Below are 27,111 nucleotides of genomic sequence, written 5' to 3'. Positions count from 1 at the left end.
AGTTAAAATAAACTTCTTCATAAACAACATGGTTCCAAACAGTTTGACTGAGATTACATACTGACTCTGTTCACAGCTGAGGCAGACAGACTCTCACGAAATCTTACAGAGACCACAAAAGAGAAACTGGCTGGCTAAGTCACATGTCAGAATGACTCAACACTTAGCAGCTAGGCCTGAATAACTTTAGTAGGCCCAAATGACTGTGCAGTCCCAGCACTTCCCAGCCTGCTTTGCTGCTTCTGCTCTCATGTGTCTTTGTCACATGACAGTGCCTACCTGTGCTCCAACCTGGCGAATTTTGGGTCAGCTGTCGTTGTCGAATGCCAAGTCAGCTCTTAGTAAGACCTTCCTCACCCATAATCTGATTGTGGATGAGGAGACTGATCTGGTCTGTATAACCGAGACCTGGGTGGATGAGCAGAGTGGGTTGGTCTCAACCAGCTGTGCCAACCTGAGTACTCAGTGCAGCATCAGGGCAGACTTAAGGGTAGGGAGGTGGAGTTGCTGAGATGTATAGAGATTCTATCTATCATCTATCATCTATCTATCTATCTATCTATCTATCTATCTATCTATCATCTATCTATCTATCTATCTATCTATCTATCTATCTATATCTATCTATCTATATCTATCTATCTATCTCTATCTCTCTCTATCTCTCTCTTTCTCTCTCTCTCCAGGCTCTCTGTCCAGTTGTGGGAGATCTAGAGTGAGTGTTCCTGGCATTGGGCAATTGGGACAGATTACGGATTCTCTTGGTTTACCGCCCATCTTGCTGCCCGGTAGTCTTCCTGCCTGAGCTGACAGAGTTGGTCTCAAGAGTCGGAGTTGAGGACTCCCAGGCTGCTGGTTTGGGGAGACGTCAGCATCCATGTGTATGTGAGCAATTCAAACTGATCTTCTTGGAAATTTCCATCTGTACTTTTACAGCTGTACTGAAATACTCTCAAACTCAGCAACAACAGCATACGAGTCATATGCATCTGCTCTTTCATTCACACACAAAAGATTTAATGAAACAACTTATCAGGCAACCATGCGTTTCCTCCACACTCCAAAACCTCAGAGTCTGGGTGAGCAGACATTATATTTTTATTCTCAGACTTTATATTTTCAAAATATAAGAGCTGTCTTCTACCAATCCATTACCCTGGAATTCATCAGCCATTGTGCTTCTTAATCCGTCAATGTATTTAAATCCACGTGGAATTTTAAATCCTCCACATACCCTTGGGGTAACTCACTGGGCACTTATTCATGCTCTGAGAAGTAGCCTTTCATACATGATGACTCTCTCTCTCTCTCTCTTATCATTAAGAACCAGTCTGTAAGTCATAACAAAACTTTGCCCTTTGTGGAAATTTACTTTCCCCAAAACAAAAACAACAATATGTTTTGCCAAGAAGTGAACTTGGAGAGAACAGACTTAGTGGGATTTCCCTAGGTGCAATCGGCAGACTTGTTTTACTCAATATTTGCTTTTGCGAGATCTCTCTTCAAGCGAATGCCACTGTACAAGCCATTGTTGAGAGCTAATTTGGAATGTTTTCTACTTTGGGCCATACTTGCTTTGCAAAGGAAGAATGAAGCGTAAAGTTGAGCAGCCAACCACAGTGAGACTCCCTTCCTCATTTGCATTGTGTTACTCTTTCAGGTATATGTCAAACATGTCAAGGCTCACGCACAAATTTGGTTGGACCCAATGCCCGGGATTTGAACCTGAAACCTTTTGCATGCAAAACACAATTTCTAGCACTAAACGACAGCCCCACATCTTCCCATATACAAATGGATACCTTTTGCCTGTATAGAATACAGCCTTGCGACTTGAACTCTAACTAAATCTTGAATCATTTAAAATTAAAATGTCTGGACAAAATATAAAGACTTACTGGAAAATAAAACTCCAAGGTGGCTCTCACCTTTGGAAGCTAAGGCCTGGAAAAGACCCAATATGGAAGCCTACTGGCCAAAATATTGGGAACTGTTAGAAAAAGACAGAGACAATAGGAAATTGCAGAGTATGGAGAAAATGAAGGATAAAGTGCGAGACTGGTTACATTACGCTCAGATTAAAGAAATTTTTAAAAGTGACAAGAAGCTAGGGTTCCAGGTGGAGAAATCGAAGTTGGAAACAGAATTGTTAGAACCAAAGACTAAGGTACTTTCAAGAATGTATAACTTGCTGTTGAAATGGAATACACAGGACGAAATGGTTAAGTCGGCTATGATAAAATGGGCGCAGGACATTGGGCATAACATTATGTTTGAGGACTGGGAAAGGTTGTGGACCACTGGGCTGAACTTTACTGCATGTAATGCTTTGAAAGAAAATGTAATGAAAATGATATACAGATGGTACATGACCCCAGTTAAACTTGCCAAAATATACCATTTGTCTGATAACAAATGTTGGAAATGTAAAGAAAATGAAGGAACATTCTTCCACCTCTGGTGGACTTGCCCTAAAGTGAAGGCCTTCTGGGAAATGATATATAATGAGCTGAAAAAGGTATTTAAGTATACCTTTACCAAGAAACCAGAGGCCTTTCTTCTGGGCATTGTCGACCAGAAGGTGCTAAAAAAAGATAGAACATTTTTTATGTATGCAACAACAGCAGCAAGGATACTACTCGCTAAGAACTGGAAAACTCAAGATCTACCCACACTGGAAGAATGGCAGATGCAACTGATGGACTATATGCAACTGGCGGAGATGACTGGCAGAATCCGAGACCTGGGAGAAGAAAGGATTGAAGAAGATTGGAAGAAATTCAAGACTTATCTACAGAAACATTGTGATTTAGTGGAATGTTAAGAGGGATGCTTGGTTATAAATAATTGGCCATCACTAAAATAGATCAGAATTTGATGATAAGAGAGATTAAGAGAAACAAATTGGTAGGAGAATTATTTTATTGTACTTAAATAAGTGGTTACAATTTGGAAATAAGATGATAATTTGCTTGACAAAAATTTATTAATGATGCAAGTGGGAACGGGAGATGTGAGGAAGTTTAAGGATGGTATGAAATTTTGTTAAAACAATGCAACACTGTTTATTATCATTGTATTCTTTTTTCTAAAAACTCCAATAAATATTTATAAAAAAAATAAAAATAAATAAAATTAAAATGTAGAAGAGTTATTGCATGCAGCAACCCACGTGTAAACAGGATTTGTGCTTCGTAGCCATGTTGTGGCAGGAATGGATCCTGCAGAGTTCTGTTACCTGAGAGCTCAAACAAGCCTGTGGTAATGATTATTAAGAACACTGCAATTTAACTTCATCTGGCTCCAATCCATTTCCCCCAGACTTGTTTCCTCTAAGGCTTTATTAGCTACTGAACATTCATAAGCTTACTTCTGTTTTGACAAGACAGCAAATCTCTGCTTGCCACATTTTGCGCACCTACCTTCCTTCTCTTCCTTCCCCACCGCAAATAGGTGTGAAATTTAAACCTTTTAACTCAAGACAGATTCAAGTCCAGACCAATTTATAAAGCAGATGACACTTTGCAAAAATCAATTTCAGTGGTCAGACTATGAAGGTCAATGGAAATTACATATCATGAGAAAGGTAACAGGAACGTAGGAATGAAGGAGGGATCCATTCGCAGGGGCTATTATGGAAATGTGACACCAAATAAAGCTTTAGTAGGGGGGTGGGCCACATTTCAAATACATGCTGGCTCCACCTACAACAGAGGCAATAAGAGAGTGCTTCCTTATCAGAATTTGCCTTTGCCTGTGAGTTATACAACACTTCCGCAGCGTTTCCATATTAAATGGAAAACATTCATACATTTTGTTGTTGTTTAGTCGTGTCCAACTCTTCATGACCCCATGGACCAGAGCACATCACGCACTCCTGTCTTCCACTGCCTCCCGCAGTTTGGTCAAACTCATGCTGGTAGCTTCGAGAACACTGTCCAACCATCTCATCCTCTGTCGTCCCCTTCTCCTTGTGCCCTCCGTCTTTCCCAACATCAGGGTCTTTTCCAGGGAGTCTTCTCTTCTCATGAGGTGGCCAAAGTATTGGAGTCTCAGCTTTAGGATCTGTCCTTCCAGTGAGCACTCAGGGCTGATTTCCTTAAGAATGGAGAGGTTTGATCTTCTTGCAGTCCATGGGACTCTCAAGGGTTTCCTCCAGCACCATAATTCAAAAGCATCAATTCTTTGATCAGCCTTCTTTATGGTCCAACTCTCACTTCCATACATCACTACTGGGAAAACCATAGCTTTAACTCCACGGCCATTTGTTGGCAAGGTGATGTCTCTGCTTTTTAAGATGCTGTCTAGGTTTGTCATTGCTTTTCATACTCCAGCACACAGAAGTACTCTGATCATGACATCTGCTCTCAGTATCCACCCTGATGCCAAATACCTTATTGTGGTGAATAGGATAATCTCATTTGTTTGCCATTTTTGTATCCCTACTTAAATCATTGTGGGCTAAACTGTAATCGGTGATTGAAGAGGTACCTCTCCCTTTCCTTTTGTGAGCCACAAATAAGAAGATACGGGGTGGGGAGGCAGTGCTCTTTAGCTAGAAGGGAGAGAGGAATCAAGGGATAGTAGAATTTGCAAACTTAATGAAAGGGAACTCTTCAAGCACCAACTTACGCAAAACCGCTGATTCTGCTTGTGAAAAACAAGTTGAAAGTGCGCCGACCTTCCCCCGCAATCGAGGGGGCAGGCACCAGCTGTGTGCACATGCCGTTTGATGTGCTGACATCACTCGCGCATGCCACACAGTGGGCGCATGTGACATACCATGTCACACAGTATGCACGCACGTTGTGTGCACAACCACCATGGGATTTTGAGGGGCCCCAAGCCACTCCCTTGAAAATTTGGGGGACCCTTGGCTCTCGGCCTCCTCCCCCAGTAGATGGTGCCCCTGACAAGTTGGATAACCGCATCCACACAAGCAGAAATTTACTACCAGCAGAAGAGGAGAATAGCGTTCAGGTCAGTCATGTGCACTGATCCTTAAAACAGTGTTATACAGCTATCACCACTAGGAAGAAATGAAGATTGAGGGAGTTTTAACTGCCAGCTTCTTGTATCTGGGGGATCATATATTTTGATGCCTAGTTCACCACATACTGCTATGGCAGAGCAGTAGTAAAGTATTAGGAAAGATTTCTTCCACAAACAAAACTTTTTTACTTTTTTTTAGAACACATACAATATCGTTCTTAATAATCCATTCTCTATTATGGATTAAAACTGACCTGCAACCTGCAATGCAATTTATTCCAAATTAATCTCATAAGCTTTGGGCACACAGGATGGTTGTTGACCATCCACAATTGAGCAGGGCGGGGGCAGCCAAAAAAATAAAAGACTCCCTGGGACCATTTGCTTCCTTTAACTTAATCTGGAGTCACCAGGCACAGAGGAACAGAGGCAAGAGTAAAATAAGGCTATAGAGAGTTGTGTGCTTTGGAGCAACAAAAGCATGAATAGAACTGGAAGGAAGCAGGACCATCTGCAACCTCTTAAATGCCTACGGATGCAACAGATGGTGAAAGCATATAGACCTGGTGAGTGTAAATGTTATTAATTTTTAAACCTCTTTAATAGCGAAGTTGCTTTATGATGGTTTTATAACCAATGACGCCCTCTACTTTGGAAGGGTGGGGTATGAACTAGATAAGTACACAAAAACTGGGAAAATTTGAATCAATTATTTGCGGGCTTTGGGGAGGTTCACTACGGGTTTGTGTAAGTCTGTAACTTTCAATTTTCCCCAAAGCTTTGCAAAGATTCTGCAAAGTGTTGAGGTTGAAGCGAATCCCATCCTTTCCCAAGAAATTCAGAAATATATGAGTTCTTCCTACTACATGCTACAGAATGAATTTGCTCTCCAATGGTTATATAAGGTTTTGTTGCTGGATTTGTGTGGGGGTTTTTTTTTTTTTTAAGTGACTTTATTTTCCCACTCGTAAAACACAGCCAGGATTTATTTAGCCAGAAAATATCATAGCGCTAAGTAGATATCTCTGCCGATTCCTGGAAAACAAGAGATGTGTAGTCAAAGGTTTCGTAGAATCAACGTGTGACCTTCAACCTTCTTTGCTTCTGCAGCCTCCTGATCATGTGTTTCTCCCCTCTGTATCAATTTTCTCTTTCCTTCCTCACCCCAGTCTTCGCCCTTTCCCTCATTGACCTGTATCACCTTCCTCCAGTCTTTCTCTTTGCGCTTCCTTGATCCATTTCCTTTATCGAGCTTTCGCCTTCTCCTTTCATATGCCCCTGCCTTTTCTACCCCTATTTTCCAAGGCCTTTCTGCCAGTTATGCCCCTAGAATAAGTGCAGATATGTGTAGTACGAGTGGAATTAGCCTGCCCACCCCAAGTTATTAATATACATTGCTGACTGAGAGGATACCTTTGGAACAAACAGGCAATTGCCATTGTTGAATTTTAATATTTCAGTTTGTTGTGTTGTTACCACTCTTCCTTTCCTTAACTCCTTGTCAGGGCTGGAGTCAAACATGGGTCAGCAAGCAAGGAGCAGAGTTTGTCAGAGAAGTTATTCAAAATAACAGCATACTGCTCAGCAACACTTCCCAGTAAGTCTTGCCCCTATAGAGCAGTTCCCAGGGCTGACGGTCTCCGCCTCCAGCTCCCTCTAAGGCTCCTCCTTTCACAGATGTTTCCCAAGCAGTCTCAAACTGTGTCTGGGCAGCTCTAATATCTGTTCTGCTTGATGCATCACTCTGTTTGTCCTTGGAGACAATCAAGGAGAGGCAGGCTTCCTGTATTCTTCTGAAGGCTCTTGCCCCCACTCCTCTGCTTCATCCTCTGAGTCGGAAATGCTCCCTGTCACAGGCTCTCCCTCTTCACAAAATCCTGTGGCCCTTCAGCATCCAACAACTCTTCCTACACTTCTCCCTCTGACCTCTCCTCAGTTTTCCACCACCAATCCCAGGGCTCTGAGCATTCCTCCTCTGGGGTTTCCCTTGAGGGTTCCCTGGTTGCTGCCTCCAACCACTCATCATCCAGCCAGCCAGTCCCCGACACGTCAGTGGAGGCTAGTTGATTAGGGTGCGTATTTCTATCCCAATACCCATGAGGGCCTTTTTTGGTGCCAAGCTTTGAGCTTTCATTTTTTTAATAAAAAAGTCTCTAGCTCTTCTGGAAGGAAAGTTATGAAGAATAACTTATGCACATTTAACTTGTACGCTTTTGGATTTACTATAGGGGACGGGCATAGCATCCATATCATGGACTGAGGTCAAATTCTGCAGGAAGGACCAGCATACAGGGAAGTTATCCGTTTTGAACACTTTCCACCCAAAATAAAATGCTGAAGCAGCACCTGAGAGGATTTGTCTATACTGAAACTGTTAACTCACCCCTAAGATTAGCACCAGTGCTTACTATGGATCAGTACAGGTTACTGAAAGGTCACTCAACAAAAAGCAGGAGTGACCTATTTGTTCTAACGGCAGTGGTACCTCGGGTTAAGAGCTTAATTCGTTCCGGAGGTCCGTTCTTAACCTGAAACTGTTCTTAACTTGAGACACTTTAGCTAATGGGGCCTCCTGCTGCCGCTGCGCCACCATGGCACAATTTCTGTTCTCATCCTGAAGCAAAGTTCTTAACCCGAGATACTATTTCTGGGTTAGCAGAGTCTGTAATCTGAAGCGTCTGTAACCCGAGGTACCACTGTACTGATAAGCAGGCTGCCATTTTGACAAATCTTCAAAACTATCACAAATCACTTCTTTGGGAACTTTTGAGGAAAATATTTGTCTCTGCTCTATGACACAATTAAAATACCTGGTCTTCACAGTACAGTGAAGCAATTTCCTTGAATCAAGGCTCTGGAGCCAACAAAAACACACACACTGAGAATCCAAGTGTGAATGAATCACCTCTGACATCTTTCTAACCATACTGCTGAGTGCAACCCCCCCCCCCCGCCCCCAGTTACATCTGAAATCGCAAAGTGAAAAAGAACTCCAAGCTATTAACCTCTGTGCATGAATATGCAAGACCCCTTTTACCAACAGAGGGTTCGTTTCTGCTGAAAGGATTTTGTTCCTTTATTATAACCACTTCTGCTAATAAAATTCTGACAAGCAGCAACCACAATGTACAGTTTCAATAAAGCAAGAGATGATTATAGGAATAAACGGTATTAAAAATAAAAAAAGCTTTGGACTCCAGGTATCATTTTTAGTTGTGTTCTATTGCTTTCTTTATCTTTCGCGAGCTGTGTTTTTGTTTTAAAAGAAAAAAAACTTGCTTACAACTGTGTAGCTTTGACATCCTTGAACTATGAAAATGTCAAGAGTGTCTATGTTACATATATTTCCATAATTCAGAAAAATTAAACCTCTACCAAATTTCAGCTGGGGAATTGGTCTTGATAATAAAGGAATAAGCTTTGCTTGCTCCAGGCCTCTATGCTGCAAACCTCTCTCTCTCCACTCTCTATTTAATCTTAAAGTCCTTCTCCAAACTGACACTAACCATTGAATGTAACTTAACCTTACAGCTTCTCTTCCAGCTGCCTGTGCTCTAGGCTCTACCACCACCCTTCTTCGCTTCTTGCTATCGCACCGCTCCTTTCCGCATATCAGAAAGAGCAACTGGACCACGACAGACCACTTGGCCCCATAATCTACCAGTTAACTCGTCTCTGTTATCATCTCCCTCCATTCTTTTACTCTCCAGTCAAAGCACGCCCTCTTCAAATACACGTTACTTAAGGCTACTTTGTGCTTAGATTTAGTAGCAGCTGGGATAGCTCAGTTGGTAGGGGACACAAGACGCTTAATCTCAAGGTTGTGGATTCAAACCCCACCTTGGGCAAAATATTCCTGCATTGCAGGGGGCTGGATGAGATGACCCTTGTGGTTCTCTTCCAACTCTGCAAATTCTATGATTTGGTGTACGACTCTGAAATGTATGGAGGGATGTCTACACATTTCTTTCTGGTGAAATTTATATGAACCTACAGAAAAATGAGCTAAATAAATAGAAGTTGTTGTTGTTGTTGTTGTTGTTAAGTGCATTCATCACACCCCTTTGGTAGGAATAGGGAACCTGCAGCTCTCAAGTTGTTGTTGGACTTCAGCTCCCATCTACTACAGCATGGCCTGTTGGCAGAATCATAGGAGTTGTGGATAAACACCATCAGGAGGTCCACAGGTGTCCTGGCCCTCCACCATAGTTAGAAAAAACCATGTTTCCAATCCTTCATGGATTGGATAGCTCAGTCTGTAGAGCACAGTACCCTTAATCTAAGGGTTGTGGGTTTGAGCATTGCAGGGAAACTTGTGGTCCCTTCCAACTCTACAATTCAATGAGTCCAGGTTTTCTGCTCAGAAGGTAAACAGGGCATTATTAACACACCCAGAGTTTTATTTTCTTTTATTTTTTAAAGGACTGAGGAAAATCTTGGACAAGCTCAGTGGTTTACTCAAAATATCCTGGTGACAACTATCTGTTCCAGGGTCCCTTTCCCCCAGCAGCCTAACATGACAGATCACAGCAGCATTGTTCAGGCAGTGTTTCTGAAAGCCAAGGTACGATAAGCAAACTCGAATTCCACAACCTTTCTACCTATAAACAGAAGAATGTTCCCAGCATAAATTGTATCAGCACCACACTGACCAGGGCTCAACTGCTTAAACGAAGAGATGCACACAGCCTAATCCTAGATATGTTCGGCAAGAAGAAAGCCTTGATGAGTTCAGTAGAGTTTACTCCTAAGTACACATTTGATTTTAGCATTTGTCTCGCCTACAACAGCAGTGCTACTTTCAGTATTTACCACAGGAAAATTGGGCCAAGAATCCTAATGTACAACATTCATCATATTTTGCACTGTGAAGCCTAATATTCAAAGAGCACATCTGTAAAACCATTAATACTGCTACTAATGTACTCTGCAGTCCACAAGGCCACCAAAGGACAGTGAGAGAAGTAGATAAATGGCCTTCATTTTATGTATTTTCACAGGAAATGTGGAAGCTCTGGCTTTTCTGTCAAAGCAGTTCAGGAAGATAGTAGCTAACAAAAAAGCATTTGGGTGACTTTTTTAAAAAAAAGTTTTTAAAAGATATCACACTGATAAGGTCATTTTACTCTTAGCATTGAAATGGATGCCGCAGGTTTTACATTATTTGCTGTTCTAGTATTTTGAACTACAGACACTGTTTCTTGGATGTTACTGTGAGCTGCTTGGATATTTAGCAGACCTGGGGGCACATTTGTTGTTGTTTAGTTGTTTAGTCGTGTCCGACTCTTCATGACCCCATGGACCAGAGCACGCCAGGCACTTCTGTCTTCCACTGCCTCCCGCAGTTTGGTCAAATTCATGCTGGTAGTTTCGAGAGCACTATCCAACCATCTCGTCCTCTGTCGTCCCCTTCTCCTTGTGCCCTCCATCTTTCCCAACATCAGAGGCTTTTCCAGGGAGTCTTCTCATGAGGTGGCCAAAGTATTGGAGCCTCAGCTTCACGATCTGTCCTTCCAGTGAGCACTCAGGGCTGATTTCCTTCAGAATGGATAGGTTTGATCTTCTTGTAGTCCATGGGACTCTCCAGAGTCTCCTCCAGCACCAGAATTCAAAAGCATCAATTCTTTGGCGATCAGGCTTCTTTATGGTCCAGCTTTCACTTCCATACATCACTACTGGGAAAACCCAGTACATACATTTGAAAAATTAAATAAATATTTCAGTATTCACAAATAACCTATTTTAACCATTCTATATTTTAAACACACATATATGCACACACAGACACAAACAAAAATTTACACTTACTCTTTCTCTGTCACGATGTATCCATATTCATCCTCTTTAGAAGGCTTGGCATCCAGCTGAAGGCCTTCTCCCAATTTATTTTGAGTTTCTTCATAGACAGTTTTATCCTGAATCAAAGTATTCTTAATCCAGTGATGAAGCTCAGTCAGCTCTTGAGAGTTAGGTTCCGACTCAGCTTTCTTTTCAGCTATCAACTCCCTGGAGAATGTTTCGCTCTTCACATTTTCAACCCCAACCTTCACCTCCTCAGAGGAAGAGGAGGAGAGATCTAAATCCTCCGACTTCTTCATTTCTGTTTTAAAAGATTCTTTGGACATGGGCTCCCTAAGAAGATTTTCAGCTGCGATATCTTCATTCAGGAAATCAAGTAGTTTTTTACTCAAATGGTCCTCCTATATTACAAAAACAAAAACAAGCAGTGTCATTCATAACAATTTTGAACACTCATTAATGGGGTATCTATGTGAAATTCAAGGGCCCAAAACTAACAAAATCCTGAAGCTATACTAAGTACATGAGTAGACCCTGTTGTCCACTTATGAAAGATGAAAACTAGAAATCACTTTAGCCTGGGGTGCAACTTTTGACAGCTCTTAGATTGCAGCTTAGAAAATGTTGCCTGTATTTTCCCCGAAACTGCTTTTCTCTTCTTAAATTTGACTGATCTTAAGAGGCTTCATCTTTTGGAAGCACTGAAGTATGTCTAAATCTAAAGCATTATCATTAATTTCTTTTTGCCCAGCCTTATGTTACACGAAGGAGCCCTAGACATCCCTGTTTGACTCAATTCAAGTCTTCCTGCTGACAGTGGCATGAGGCTACCAAGTCTTTCCACCAAGTTATGATTTCAAATTCTGGGTCTTTCAAATCAGCTAGCCTTGAGATCTAGAAACAGCCCCATCACTTAGTCTAAATTCTTAACTCTTTGGAGGGGGGAACTGTCTAAGACCAAATTCTGGATTCTTCTTCTGCTTTGTGTTTCAGAAACATGACTTGAAATTCAATTAAAATCTGCTGTGAAGTTCCATTCCCATGCACCTTCTTAGGTGGTGTTAAGAGCAGCACAATAGGGACACGGGTGGTGCTGTGGTCTAAACCACTGAGGCTCTTGGGCTTCCTGATCGGAAGATTGGCGGTTCGAATCCCCGCCAATGGGAGTGAGCTCCCGTTGCTCCCGTCTCAGGTGCTGCCAACCTAGTTGTTCGAAAGCACACCAGTGCAAGTAGATAAATAGGTACCGCTGTGACAGGAAGGTAAACAGCATTTCCGTGCCTTATGTTTTTGCCATCATGGGCAGCATATAAATTTAATAAAGGAACAAACTAGCAAATTAGCTGAGGCATCTATAGCACACATATCTCATCCACTTTTTAGAGGTGAATAAGAATGCTACTCTGAATTTTGCTGGTGCATTCACAGGTGGTGAATTGGGGAGGGGTGGCATTCACTGATTTTGGGGGGTAAAGGAGCAATACTGGTGAGTGACAAAACATAAATTTTCCCCTGCTAGCTGCTGCTAACGCCCCCACTCCCACTGTCTGAAATCCACTGATGGTTGCAAGTACACCTCCGTCTGTGTTCCACTGTTGTCACTGTGTTGTAAACTGAACATCAATTATTTTTATTACATTATATTTAGCATATCTTGGATGACAAGCATTTGGTGCGATGGTTTGTCGATATTTATATTTAAACATGCAATTTACCTCATTTTTAGTCCTGGCATCTTCATTCTGTGCCCCTCCATCTGTGGGAACATTGAACAAGCATGTGTTGTGGGACATTATAGAACATTACATGTGTAATGCAGACACTGCTGTACTAGCTTTGCTTTTCTATAGATTGTGGTGTTATTTACTGTACATTAAACATTAAGATGTTGCCGCTGAAAGGCGAAAGTAAAAGCATAGATCAGGTTCGTCACTTTGACTCCATTTGGACAGCTTGCTAATGGAAGATCAGTGGAGGCAGTACTGTAAGAGTGCATTATATTAATTAGTTCAATAGTATGGCGACGAATTTACCTCTGTTTACCAGTGCCTTAAAAAAAAAATCAATACCATGTTTTCTGCTAGCATAGAAATAATGGCTACAGTAATAAATGCAGAAAGGCAACAGATTTTCATTTCAGGCACTTTTCAGGGAAAAATGGATTTCATGTGCTCATCTAATCCTTTATTTTAATAAAGTAGGCACTTCAAAATAATGGTTTCTCGGTTATTGTGACTACTCAGAGGTAAATACAGGATACTGAATTGCCTGTTTTAGGATAGGAACAGGAAGCCTTTGTGAGGCTTATAAGCATGAAAAACAGATTTTTGTGCATCTTTCACATGAGTCACAAAATGACCTAACAATGGAGCTGTTCACATCTCATTTTTATCCACAGCAATAAGCTCAGACACTTTTAAATGATCCACATGTAAATCAATGTGCTGTTTACATGTTTCCTGTCACATGCATCTGCATGCACCTATTTGATCAATGAACACGAGGTGCTGTAAGGCTTAATAAGAGGACTAATGACCTGTGTGAGAGTGGGACGAGGAAACTGAATTTGGGAACACACAGGCCACTCTTACTGGATAGTACATTTTTTTTTTTTATCAGGCCTCAAAACTATGAGTTCTCCAAAACAAATTAGTACCATGTCTGCTCTACTTTTCCTGAATGGGTCATAGAATCATAGAACCGTAGAGTTGGAAGGTACCGTGAGGGTAATCTAGACCAAACTGATGGCTAATTATTTTAGCAGATCACTTAAATGCAGTGCCTGGTTCATGAGCAGTGCCGGATTTACATATAAGCTAAACAAGCTATAGCTTAGGGCCCCACTCTCTTGGCCACCCCCCAAAAAAATATACTTCCGCTTAATTGTATTTCATATCAACAATTACTTTGATAAAATACACATTTTGTTATGTGCAAATGGCTTTAGATACCTATTAGGTCCATAAATTACCATATAGCATATATTCAACACAAAAAACAGTGATGATTTGTTGTTGACAAAGGACAGCTGGACATATAAAGGGCCCCATTACCTCCAGTAGCTTAGGGCCTCATCAAACCTAAATCCGGCCCTGTTCACGAGGTGCATCTAAATTGTTTACAACAGTGCTATCGGTTAACCAAGTGAACAATTAATTGCATCAGTTTGTTGCTTAGGACAAGGGTGGGCAACACACAGGACTCTAAAGCCCAGTCACCTTTTCCTACAATCAGCCATCAGCTGGGTGTCCAGGAAGAGTGTACTGTTCCCACACTGCTAATAGCAACAGTAATATCGTGTAAATATGAAACACTGGGGAGCAGGCTTTAACCTACCTCCCACAGTACTCCCAATCCAAGGAGGTTCACTGCCCCTATGTTGATAATAGCTGCATAGAGACAGCAGTTTGCAATTTTAATGAGGAGGTAGATGTGTGGGAATTACATTCCCCAAACAGGTATCTCCTCCTTTGAATCATGGAGCAACCTGCACTCACCCAACTGCCCACAGCAAGTTGGGATTGCATGAATAGCACCCATCCCACCCTCTGAACACAATATAATCATGGCAGGAGGAAAGGGAAGCTACATGAACGGCCCTACTATTGGGCAAAGTGGCATAATCTCCTCAGGGAACAGATGCTGTGGGGCAGCAGTGGAACCCCCCTGCGTGTTCCTCCTAAGCCCCTGCCCCCTGGGACCGGTCTCATCTGTTGGAGGACAGAATTGTGGGTTACACAACCTGTCCCTGTCCCCTAAACTAGCTTGCCGTGGTGTTGGCTGCTGTCCTGTCACTAGTGCTGAAGTAAGATTCGGCAGCCAGGCTGTTTGACTTCAGTATGTGGAATGTGCCAGGGAGGAACCATCTTGTCCTTCACCTCAGGCAGCAAAATATCTTGGTCTGGGGAAAAAACGGTAAGGCAATGATAAGTGGAGGGGAGCTAGCAAGCAGCAGGGAGAACAGGGCAGTGAGCCGGCAGTGGGACAGGTGAGCAGGTAAGTTCCTCCTCTTTGCATCTTTGTGCAAGGTTGTTTTAAGACTGAATTCCTTTAGAAAGGAAAGGAAAGCTGCCATGGTGGATAAAGTACCTTGTAAAGGGTAACCGGCGCTCATTAATCCCATCTCATAATCATCTTTTCCTTCGGCATCCACTCTCTTCTCTTCTGCCTCTCCTCCAACCTTCCCAGCGGCATTCTTCTTTTCTTCATCTACATCAACAGCTTGAATGGCATCAGCAATGATATCTGCCATCTCGTCCAGCTCTAGCGGGCTCAACTTATCTACATCCACATGATGTTTCTTCAGGTCCCTCAGAACATCCTGAATAAATATTTCTTGGGAAGGGAGGGAAGGAGGGAGGAGAAACTTGATTACTTATGAAAAGTCTGATGGTATGTGCAAGGAAAAGCGAAACAAAGCATTGTAGTCTCTGCTCCAGTCCTCAGTAGGAGCTATTTAATTATCTATGAAGTCTTGACTACATTATTCTGTGCTAATCTGTATTCATAAATATAGCCTTGGTAATGTTTTTTTTCTCTCTCTCCTCTTATTCAAATGTGTTTATTGAATAGTTTCAATGTTACTAATTCATGGGATTATCTTCTTATACGAATCAGTAATTAGATCACTTTTCTCACCGGACATGCCTTGCCCTACTGAAACAATTGATCTGGGATAAATTAGTGGCGAAACTTTTCCCAGACCAATATGGCTTATCCAGGAAGGCCTGTATCCTGAGGACAAAAAAAGTATTTATTTTATCACATTAGTGGTCTCTCCCTCCCCTCCCCATTACAAACCCTATACCAAGACTTCCTAACAAATCAACTTAGGCTGTACTAAAGCTGCTTAACTATAGAAATAAATTATGATTACACTCAGTCAACCATAATGTAGTTTTTGCAGGGTAAAAATAGACGGCACATCAATATAATTACATATAAGAAACATGCAGCTGAAAAAAATAAAAGGACCAGAGCTATTTTTCTACTAGGTGTCCCCAAAAGAAGCAAAGACTGTAAATAAATCACCACCACTGAATTATGAAGCAGCAATATCAATTTGACTTACGCAGTCATGTAAAGGGCTTAACTGGAGGGTGGGGAGGCAATGGGGAGATCTCAAGAGTGTCATTACCCATCCCTGTGAAGTCTATCTAACACTGGCCATGAAACAGAGGGCTCTTATCGGAATCCCACATCTTATCATTCTACCTGACACAAATTCCCAGGTGGAGCTTCCCACAGTCTCCAAACAGGACAGGTGGTTCAAATATCTACAACGAACCAATCAAAATGCAAGGTGCACCAGCCTACAAAATTGCCTTAAAACTCTCCACTCAGAAGTTCCCAACTTGAAGAGAGAAGGAGCAGCTCAGAGGAGATTGCCATGTTTTAAAACTATTATGGACTGGCTGGATGTGGAGGAGTGCAGGGAGATGGGGAGGCACCAGCCAAGGAATCCCCAGGGGAAGAAGGCTCAGAGCCAGTGGATTGGTGGTGGGACAATGATGAGTGATGAGTCGATGAATCGTCAGAGGGGGAAGGAGCAAACAGGGAGGAGGAGGTGGCAGAAGCAGAAGAGGTAACAGGGTTTAGTGAACAGGAAGGAGCTGCAGCAGAGCACAGTTCAGACTCTGAGCAGAATCCAGGGAGTCTCGCTCTCCTGCTGTGACCAGCTCCCCTCCCTTCTGGTCTCCTAGAACACACAGAGAAATGAAACGGGAAGAGTAGAGGGTGCACAAACGAAGCCTGAGACTGTGTGGGAAAGACCCTGGAAAGGAGGAGTCCTGCTGCAACTGCTTCATCGTGGTAAGACCTCCTGCAAACCACTAGGCTGAGCTGTGGTTTGTTTCCTTGAATAAAGAATTGACTTCACTGACCTTGGGTGCATTATTGCTTTGTTGGCGACCTGACTCCCAGCCCTGACAAAACTTCCTATAATTTCAGTTTAAGCCCTAAGTTTTCAGCCACCAACATGCTTGCCCCAATTATATTTGGAGCCACATTGCTGCTGCCAACAGAATTCGCACATACAGATATTCCACGTGCTGCTCACTGTGGTACTTGCTAAACAACCATTCAGCATTAACCCAGCTACTTACTACCAGATAGCCAACTGCTTGGTGGGGCTGACCTGTCTTGTATATGCAGGCTCCTGCCTGGCTGGAAAAGACAGTATTTTTTGTTGCTGAAATATAATTTAATATCTAATTATATATCCATGCTAATTTACATTTATAATAATAATTTATATTTTTATGACCTAATCTTCATCAATATCAGGAAATAAATATGCCAGTGGCTTGTCTTTTAACACAACCACCCTGATCTCATTTGTTTATGCTACAATACAAAATGTAAATAAATGTTTTCCGAAATATATTGGATCTTCTGTCTGTTCAAATGAAAGTTTTAGCTGCGTTTTGTTCTGATGTATGTCAGATGTGGACAGAGTAAAGGAAATGAGTTTATCAATGACCCCCAAAGAACATAAATGGAAGATGACATCTGAGGCAAGATGAGAAAAAGCAGAGATTTCTACAAAGAAAATCAAACAACAGACTTCTGAATGTGTTATTAACAGATGTTTTCAAAGGAGAAAATATTAAAAGATATTGGAGATGAAAAATACATAAAGTAAACAAAAGTAAGTGGAGGAATCTGAAAAGAGATAGCCAACAGTGCCAAAATATAGGCAATAGACTGAGAACATTTTTACCCAGTCCAGAATGAAAAGTAACCCATTGTTTCTTGTTACGTAAATAAGTCTGCATGAGCTTGGGGTGGTCACTAACTCCCCTCTCCTCCTCTTTTGTGAAATGAGAAGACTGCACACAAATTATTTTAAAAAGCATATCCACTTCCACTTTTGAACTTAAAAAAAAAATCTTTAAAATTGTTGTTTTCCATTGGTTTATTCTTTTTGTAAACCACTTGGAGGTTTCTTTGTGGGGTTTTTTTTTTACAAACAAGCAGTATATAAATATTAAAAAAGGTAAAGGGACCCCTGACCATTATGTCCAGTCATGGCCGACTCTGGGGTTGCAGCGCTCATCTCACTTTATTGGCCAAGGGAGCTGGCGTACAGCTTCTGGGTCATGTGGCCAGCATGACTAAGCCGCTTCTGGTGAACCAGAGCAGCGCATGGAAATGCCGTTCACCTTCCCGCCAGAGTGGTACCTATTTATCTACTTGCACTTTTGGTGTGCTTTCGAACTGCTAGGTTGGCAGGAGCAGGGACTGAGCAACGGGAGCTCACCCCGTTGCAGGGATTCGAACCGCCGACCTTCTGATCAACAAGTCCTAAGCTCTGTGGTTTAACCCCAGCACCACCCGTGTCCCTTATATAAATATTAGGAAACAAATAAATAAGTAAATAAATAGCTGAACATAAGAGAGCTGAGTTTATTTCTGGGATTCATAGTGCCCATTCATTCAAGGGACTTAGAGCCATCTTCCTTTTCTCACCCAGAATTACGTACACTGCCTCACAACCCCTTCATCAAACCCACAAGTTGGGGGGGGGGAGTTGGCAACTAAGCCAAAGAAGGCACACACTGGCTTCTGCCACCATCCACGTGATCTTGAGCCATTTCAAAGGCTGCACCTCCTACCACCAGAGAAAAATATAACGGCAAGGAAGAGACCAACCTAGTCCCATCCGTCAGCCAGTTAAGGTGCAGCTGCCCTAATTCCCGCTTTCCTCTTCCCTTCCCATTCTTTTTTCACTCCATATCCTCCAACATTTCTCCAATGCAAATAGGGACATCCTATTCCATAATATGGGACGTGGGTGGCACTGTGGGTTAAACCACAGAGCCTAGGACTTGCCGATCAGAAGGTCGGCGGTTTGAATCCCCGTGATGGGGTGAGCTCATGTTGCTCGGTCCCTGCTCCTGCCAACCTAGCAGTTCGAAAGCACGCCAAAAGTAGATAAATAGGTACCACTCCAGTGGGAAGGTAAACGGCATTTCCGTGCGCTGCTCTGGTTCGCCAGAAGCGGCTAAGTCATGCTGGCCACATGACCCGGAAAAACTGTCTGCGGACAAATGCCGGCTCCCTCGGCATATAAAGCGAGATGAGCGCCCCAACCCCAGAGTCGTCCGCGACTGGACTTCTCCAATGAAAATAGGGACATCCTACCATAGTTTCCAACATTACTCCAATTAAAATAGGGACATCCTAAGGAAAAGCAGGACATTCTGGGATCAAATCAGAAACTACGACATCTTCTGTAAATCTGGGACTGTCCCTGGAAAATAGGGACACTTGGAGCCTGAGCCTGCAGGGAAGGACTGCCTTATCTTGTAATGTATGCACAGCACCCAGAAACAATGTAGGCACTTATAAATGTTAATAATAATAATAATAATACTCTATTCCTGGTAGACAAACCCAGAATGAGTTGTTAATCTTTTTGTTACTTTGGGGGATTTGTGCCACTATATATATATATATATATATATATATATATATATATATATATATATATATATATGCTTTCGTAGATTTTCACGGGTACAGGAATGCAGGTTTTGGTGTCCTCGGGTGTCTTCCCGTGTAAAAGTTGGGGTGTCTATGCGACGTTTCGACGAGGTCTCACTCGTCATCTTCAGGCTGGTGCTTTCGGCTTCTTGTTACTGGAACAGAGCAGGATCTCAGTGTTTGAGTTCCTATAAATACTGTTGAGGGGGTGTGGTGTATAGCCTCCAATGTTCTGGGCAGAGAGGAAGTTCCCAGGCTAGTGTGCCTTTTCTTCTTTTGTTCCTTAATTACTTGAGGGATATATTGAGTGATTTCTTGAGTGATATCCTGAGTACCACTTAGGTGGGTCATTAGGTGTGGATTAGTTGCTAAAGTCTTTGTGTCTTGACCTCTTGAACTTTGTGAAGAGTTTTTCTGAGAAGATGGCTGTACTGCACTTAGTTGTGCTCTGGCTTGGCTTCGTGTATAGGGGCGAGCTGTGGTTTTGTGGCCTGTGTCAGCCAGATCTGTGTAGGGATTGCAGGGGGGTGCAGCATCCGGAGGTGCCACCATGGTTTGGCTACTGGATGGTGTCTGTAATTTATCTGTGGAGAGGGTCTGGGTTTGGGTCTGGTGTGGTTGATTGGTGATGGCGTTCTGTGTGCCTCTGGATCTGGTGTCAGTTTTTGTGGGGAGGGCTAATTTCCAGATGTCTGGCAAGCGGGATGTGTCGTCACGCTTGTTCATGTTGTGAGGGTGTTTCTCTATCTCGATGGCTTCCATGATTATTCTCTTGTGGTGATGTTCCATGTTAAAGAGCAATTTGGAATCTGCAAAATTAATTTCGTGTCCTGTTTCTTTCATGTGTTGGAAAAGAGAGGAAGTTTTTTCTTCTTTTTTGACGGCATTCTTGTGTTCTGCGATACGTGCATTTATTCGTCTGTTTGTTTGTCCAATGTACGTGGCTGGGCAGACTTTGCAGGGTATTTCATAGACCCCTTGGTTTTCCAACTGGATTTTATCCTTGGGGTTTCTGAGGATATTGGCTATTTTTTGGTTGGTGCAAAAGGCTGTTTTGATATTGTGTTTATGGAGGATTTTGCTAATTTTATCTGTAAAAGAAACACCCCCAAAAAACCAAGACACAGAAGAAAACAATGGCATGGCCCTCCTTCCTTATATCAAGGGCACTACAGATAAAATTAGCAAAATCCTCCATAAACACAATATCAAAACAGCCTTTTGCACCAACCAAAAAATAGCCAATATCCTCAGAAACCCCAAGGATAAAATCCAGTTGGAAAACCAAGGGGTCTATGAAATACCCTGCAAAGTCTGCCCAGCCACGTACATTGGACAAACAAACAGACGAATAAATGCACGTATCGCAGAACACAAGAATGCCGTCAAAAAAGAAGAAAAAACTTCCTCTCTTTTCCAACACATGAAAGAAACAGGACACGAAATTAATTTTGCAGATTCCAAATTGCTCTTTAACATGGAACATCACCACAAGAGAATAATCATGGAAGCCATCGAGATAGAGAAACACCCTCACAACATGAACAAGCGTGACGACACATCCCGCTTGCCAGACATCTGGAAATTAGCCCTCCCCACAAAAACTGACACCAGATCCAGAGGCACACAGAACGCCATCACCAATCAACCACACCAGACCCAAACCCAGACCCTCTCCACAGATAAATTACAGACACCATCCAGTAGCCAAACCATGGTGGCACCTCCGGATGCTGCACCCCCCTGCAATCCCTACACAGATCTGGCTGACACAGGCCACAAAACCACAGCTCGCCCCTATACACGAAGCCAAGCCAGAGCACAACTAAGTGCAGTACAGCCATCTTCTCAGAAAAACTCTTCACAAAGTTCAAGAGGTCAAGACACAAAGACTTTAGCAACTAATCCACACCTAATGACCCACCTAAGTGGTACTCAGGATATCACTCAAGAAATCACTCAAGATATCCCTCAAGTAATTAAGGAACAAAAGAAGAAAAGGCACACTAGCCTGGGAACTTCCTCTCTGCCCAGAACATTGGAGGCTATACACCACACCCCCTCAACAGTATTTATAGGAACTCAAACACTGAGATCCTGCTCTGTTCCAGTAACAAGAAGCCGAAAGCACCAGCCTGAAGATGACGAGTGAGACCTCGTCGAAACGTCGCATAGACACCCCAACTTTTACACGGGAAGACACCCGAGGACACCAAAACCTGCATATATATATATATATATATATATATATATATATATATATATATATATATATAATGCTTTAAAAAATGACTATAATGAGCCCTATTCATTTGAGACATGGTGGGATAACATTTAAATGAATGAAACATTTACATTAGCAGCCATAATTACATACTTCTATATAAAAGCACCCCATGGTGCAATCAAGCTTGCAAATATAATCACAGACACTAATGACCCACAAGCCTAAACTTATCTACTTTAGTCATCTGTTGCCTAAATGCTGTGGGGCAGGTAGGAAGAACTGTATTTTGCAAAACGTCTGTCACTGGTCAGAAACAACCTTTTTTTTACTTGACTTGGGTGAGCTGCTATTTGCAAGTCTGGGGTAAACTCTGTTGAAAAACCAAGTGGGTTGTGCCATGAGAAACCCCATGGTGGACAAATGCTTTTTGCCCAGAAGTGGAAGGAAGAGAAAGTCCCAACCAAGAAAGTGAAGATAACCAAGATGATGGACTATGCCGAGATGGCAAAGATGACCATGAAGAGCAGACACCAAGGTGATAATTTTTTTAGTAAAGAACGAGAATATAGCCTATTTTAAACTCCTATAGTGCACAATTGCACAAGTCAATTATGAGCTCAGTATAAAGCACCATGTAAGTTTAATATTGCTGTCTGGTGGGCTTTCCCCTCCCTCCCTGCAAATTGGGTTCAATCCAGCGAAACCCTAGACTGCTGAATAAAAAAAAACCTGTTGATAAAACCTTTCCATTTCAGTTTCATTTGTTTTCAACTCATTTTCTTTTCTTTCATTCTATCATGTCTTATCTCCTCAGTTCCCTTCCCTAGGTTTCACAGTCTATAGGAAAGCACAGTCGTAATCTCAAGCAAAATGAAAATAAGGGGGAAAGAAATTCAACAGGAGAAAATGAATGGCCAGCAGCCCCACTCCAGAGTCCACTGAAAGACATTTGGCAGATCTTTCTGGTTCATTAAATAAAGCAAAGATAGAGAAATCGTCTGCATTCTGTGAAGTGTGTTGTTTCTCACACTGGGCAGTCACTAGGATGCTAGGAATACCTCCTGAAGATAAGCTTCTTGTTAGAGGAGACTGACATCTTAAAGAAAACTAAGCCGAAAATACGAAGCATTGCTATTGCCCGACAACCACTGAAGATAGAAGCCAAGAGCAATCACAGGCACAATTTGAAAAATATGGCATAAGTATATTGGAAGATTCATTAGAAAATGTTTGACTGCTGGCAACAAGCTAAGAAAACACTTGATTTGTGAACAGATATTAAAGAGAAAGAAACTATTTGGAGGGTGGGAATACTTTTCTTAAATGGTCAACATTGTACCTAAACATGTTGCTCTGTAATGTTTTGCCTGCAGAAGCCAAACTGTTAAAATCCAATGCATTTTGCAGCATATTGTTCCCTGTAAGTTTTAAGTATTTCTTCTCTGCAGATTCCTGCTAAGAAAGGTGAAATAGGGCAGTGCATGATAATGAAATCAGCATGGACCTAGTTTGCTCTAGCAGCAGTCCTATTCCAGATACGTGCAGGGCCACCTGGACTTGCATTTACATTAAAATTTGTTTTTTGAAACCTATTATCAGGCAGCTGCCTCACCATGAACCCTGTCACTTTGGGCATGTACACACTGGGCTCTCTTCTGTCTAAATAGCAACACTTCAAAGGTGTATGGGATTTGGGAGCAAAAGAAAAACACGAAGGAGAAGACGGTGAGAAACAATATGTAAAGCACGGTATGTATAATGCTTCAGGTTTCTACGAAGGGAGGATCCTGGCCAATGGTCAACAATGATGGGAACTGTCACCCAAAACATCTAGAGAGAACCAGGTTGGCAAAGGTTGCTCTACACACCAACATTACCTACCTTCCATTAATAGAAAACTCCACCTAACACTGCATATACCTCCCCAGAAGGGCTGACAATGATTACACCATATTTTTCGCTCTGTAAGACGCACCCGACCATAAGACGCACCTAGTTTTTAGAGGAGGAAAATAAGAAAAGCCCGCAAGAGCTGCAGACACACGCACTTGGCGTAGCTCTTTAAAGATAGAGTGGCTCTTGCTGGCTTTTCTGTGAGGTGGGAGAAGGGACTGATGGGTTGCCCTCCAACCCTTCTCCCACCTCCCTGAAAAGCCAGAGCAAGCTGCGCAGCTATCTCTAAGGCTGTTGTGCTGCCTTCCCAGCGAAGAAGGATGAGGGACGGAAGCGGCTCCATAAGGGCTCACTTCTGTCCCTCCTCCTGCTTCACTGGGAAGGCAGCACAATAAGAGGTGCTGCACAGCTCTCCCTCTTGCTGTGCTGGCTTCAGTGATAGCTGCATAGCCTGCATTCACTCCGTAAGATGCACACACTTCCCCCCTTACTTTTTAGGAGGAAAAAAGTACGTCTTATGGAGCGAAAAATACGGTACCTATTGTGATGTTGCAGACTCTGCCAAATTAAATTCACAAGAGCAAAGGCACTGCTACCTACAAACACGTGGTCCCAATTCTAAGGCCCCCACCCAACCCTTAGCATAGTGGGGTCCATGCTTTCACCTCCTAGCGCTCCCGTTGGCCGTTGTCACACAATAAACCTTTTGTTTTGCCCACCCAGCAGCAAATGATGAGTGCCTGCAGCACTCCTACCACCAGCTGCTTCAAATCACAACTTGCAGCCACAGCTGCTGAGCTGCGCATGAGCACTGGCCTGTTGCAGCTGAGGAGGAGGAGGAGGAAGCAGCCACTTGGGCAGCTGCTAGCACTACACATAGTCCTCCCTGCTCTGCTTATTGCAGCTGTGTCTTCATCGTGCCTGTCTGCAACTCTTCACATGCAGAGAACATCACAAAGCCACAGGGAGGTGAGCCAGCTCCCCATAGGAGTTAACTTAAGAGAAATAAGAACATAAAAGAGCCTGCTGGATCAGGCCAATGGCCCATCTAGACCAACATCTTGTTCTCACAGTGGTCAACCAGATGCCTGTAGGAATCTCCCCCACGGTGGTTTCCAGCAACTGGTATTCAGAAGCATTACTGGTTCTGGCCATGGGGGGGGGGGGTAAGAGAATAGTCATCATAGCTAACAGCCATTGCCAACCTTACCCTCCCTGAATTTGTCCAGTCATCTTTTAAAACCATCCAATTTGGGAGCCATCATAGCCTCCTAATGAAACCAGGTACCATTGTTTAACTATGTGCTGCCCGAAGAGTTGGTTGCACTTCTGCAGCTCCTGCTCAATCTCTCCAGCATCAGCAGCAAACCCTGTTTATCAAGGTTGGAAAACTCTGCCTGTTTTGCTGTAGTGTAACAGGAGTGGAATGTAGCAGTCAAATCATGGAGAGGGCAGCAGGGGGTGCCTGCTTTCCTAGATTTGTGTGTGTGCATTGCTCTCTCTAGAGGGACGTGGGTGGCGCTGTGGGTTAAACCACAGAGCCTAGGACTTGCCGATCAGAAGGTCAGCAGTTCGAATCCCCATGACGGGGTGAGCGCCCGTTGCTTGGTCCCTGCTCCTGCCAACCTAGCAGTTCGAAAGCACATCAAAGTGCAAGTAGATAAATAGGTACCGCTCTGGCAGGAAGGTGAACGGTGTTTCTGTGCACTGCTCTGGTTCACCAGAAGCAGCTTAGTCCTACTGGCCACATGATCCAGATGCTGTATGCCGGCTCCCTCGGCCAGTAAAGCGAGATGAGCGCCGCAACCCCAGAGTCAGTCACGACTGGACCTAATGGTCAGGGGTCCCTTTACCTTTACCTATTGCTCTCTAGTCTACTGAATGACCCATTACATTTTTATCTTGGGTCTCCTAGTTTGGAACTTTAAGCACTACACCATGTGGAATAGTGGGGGTAGGAGGCAGCCCCCCTTTTTTGCTTGCGGTATACTGAATAGGTGGTGGTGGTGGCATATTCTGCAGGTATTTCCTTAATGACAAAAGTGGGGCTATTCCCCAAATTCAGCTGCAAAAAGGAAACTAAGCCAGATCTTGTGATGAGGATACTCAAAATTCATACTGCATACTTCACAATTATAAAGTAATAATGTTACACTTATAGAGGAGTAATGTAAGCCTGGGTCCTAAAATTACCTAGATGCACTGCTGCTCAAAAGCTTGCAGGTATCTTAATAACTTCAGACTATTCTTCCTTTGACTACAACAATGTATTTCAATTTTTATTTTTATTTTCAGGTAATTTCACATTGACTTCTCTGCACAACTCTCACAGAACTTGTGTGCATTGCAGCGGATTGTGGGGAGTGATTTATTGCTTATAAAAGGTGCACTTTTCAGGCCTGAGCAGTCTGAACTGAATCACATGCTTCCCCTCCCCTGCAGCTGTGCATTGCATGGGACAATCAATGGTAGAAGGAGGACATGCCAAGACTGACCTTCTCATTGACAAATCCCTTGATAAACTTCTAAAGAATCCCGGTAGATGAAATTACTGGTCTAGAACAGGCATAGGCAAACTCGGCCCTCCAGATGTTTTGGGACTACAACTCCCATCATCCCTGACCACTGGTCCTGTTAACTAGGGATGATGGGAACTGTAGTCCCAAAACATCTGGAGGGCCTAGTTTGCCTATGCCTGGTCTAGAACAATAGGTGAGCACTCATATGAAGATTAAATGGATCCCTTACCATCTACTGGAGTTAGAGGGGCCTTCATATCGCTCTGGACAGAACCAGGCACCAGTCCAGATCCAGGCCTCCTTATGAATGGTGGGCGCATCTCAATATCTCCTGGTTTTTCTTTCAACTTTGTCCCATCAAGATGGTCAGCCTGAGGAAGCTTGAGCCGACTGGTATAGGAAGGAGACACTTTAGTCCTGCTAACAGGAGCACTTCCATCAAGATTTTTTGCCGCAACTTTCTGAGAGATATATGCATTTAATGCCGCCAACAGAGCCTTTCTGTCAAATCCGTCATCTGGCTTTAGTGGGAATTTATCTCTCTGTGGTTGGCTGAAGGTTCTCACTGGGATGTTCTCGGTATATTGTGAATGGGCTGCTGGTGAATGGGTTAAAGCAGGAGCTTTTCCTTTGGAGTTCTGCACCATGTAGTTGATGATGGTGTCAGGTGGGACGTTATCAAGCTAGAAGGAAAAGGAAAGTTGTATTAGAATCGGTCTTATGCTAACCCCTTCTAATTAGCCAACATGGGAACTCCATAAGAATACATAATGGTATGTTTAACTTCATGTTTAAGAAAGGGAAGGAAGTAGCCCACATTCCCTATGCAAATCAGGGCTGGATTCTGAATCATATATCAATTATGATGCACATTTACCTAGGTCTGTTTATTTTGTGCTGGCGCAAAGGGACACTTTGTTTATCTGTTTCTCCCTTATATAAGTTGCTATGATAGCATGGAAACCCTAGCATTGGAGGACCAATAATTTATCAACCCTTGCTTTGGTTTCTGAGGTATAAAGGGCATCTTCTGTATACCTCAAAATGGATATTTCTATTCACAAGAGCAGGACACTTGCCTTTAAAATATAATGAAACATGATTCTTAGATCTTTTATACAGAGAGAGGCTGTGCGCAAACGCATGTTTACATGGTATGCCTTAAACTCCCACTGCTAGATTGGGAAGCCGATG

The 27,111-nt window shown here is 42.8% G+C and overlaps 1 protein-coding gene and 1 long non-coding RNA gene across 2 annotated transcripts in view; one reads left to right on the top strand and one right to left on the bottom strand.

The window, feature by feature from the left end:
- Positions 1-27,111, bottom strand: part of PTPRN2 (protein tyrosine phosphatase receptor type N2) — a 604,238-nt gene that overhangs the window by 401,355 nt on the left and 175,772 nt on the right. Inside the window, exons 6-9 of the mRNA XM_081882780.1 lie at positions 26,147-26,600; positions 14,881-15,126; positions 12,507-12,547; positions 10,801-11,192 (exon numbers count right to left, since the gene is read on the bottom strand). Of these exons, the coding sequence (XP_081738906.1) occupies positions 10,801-11,192; positions 12,507-12,547; positions 14,881-15,126; positions 26,147-26,600 (1,133 nt within the window). The remainder of the gene's footprint in view (positions 1-10,800; positions 11,193-12,506; positions 12,548-14,880; positions 15,127-26,146; positions 26,601-27,111) is intronic.
- LOC309353480 lies at positions 308-22,776 on the top strand. The gene is made up of 3 exons (XR_014161895.1): positions 308-341; positions 687-885; positions 22,320-22,776. It is a non-coding gene; the product is annotated as an uncharacterized lncRNA (long non-coding RNA).

This window comes from Podarcis melisellensis (genome assembly GCF_964234715.1).
Source record: "Podarcis melisellensis genome assembly, chromosome: 12".
Lineage (NCBI taxonomy): Eukaryota > Metazoa > Chordata > Lepidosauria > Squamata > Lacertidae > Podarcis > Podarcis melisellensis.
The sequence above is the reverse complement of the archived record's forward strand: the minus strand, read 5'-3'. Positions and strand labels throughout refer to the sequence as shown.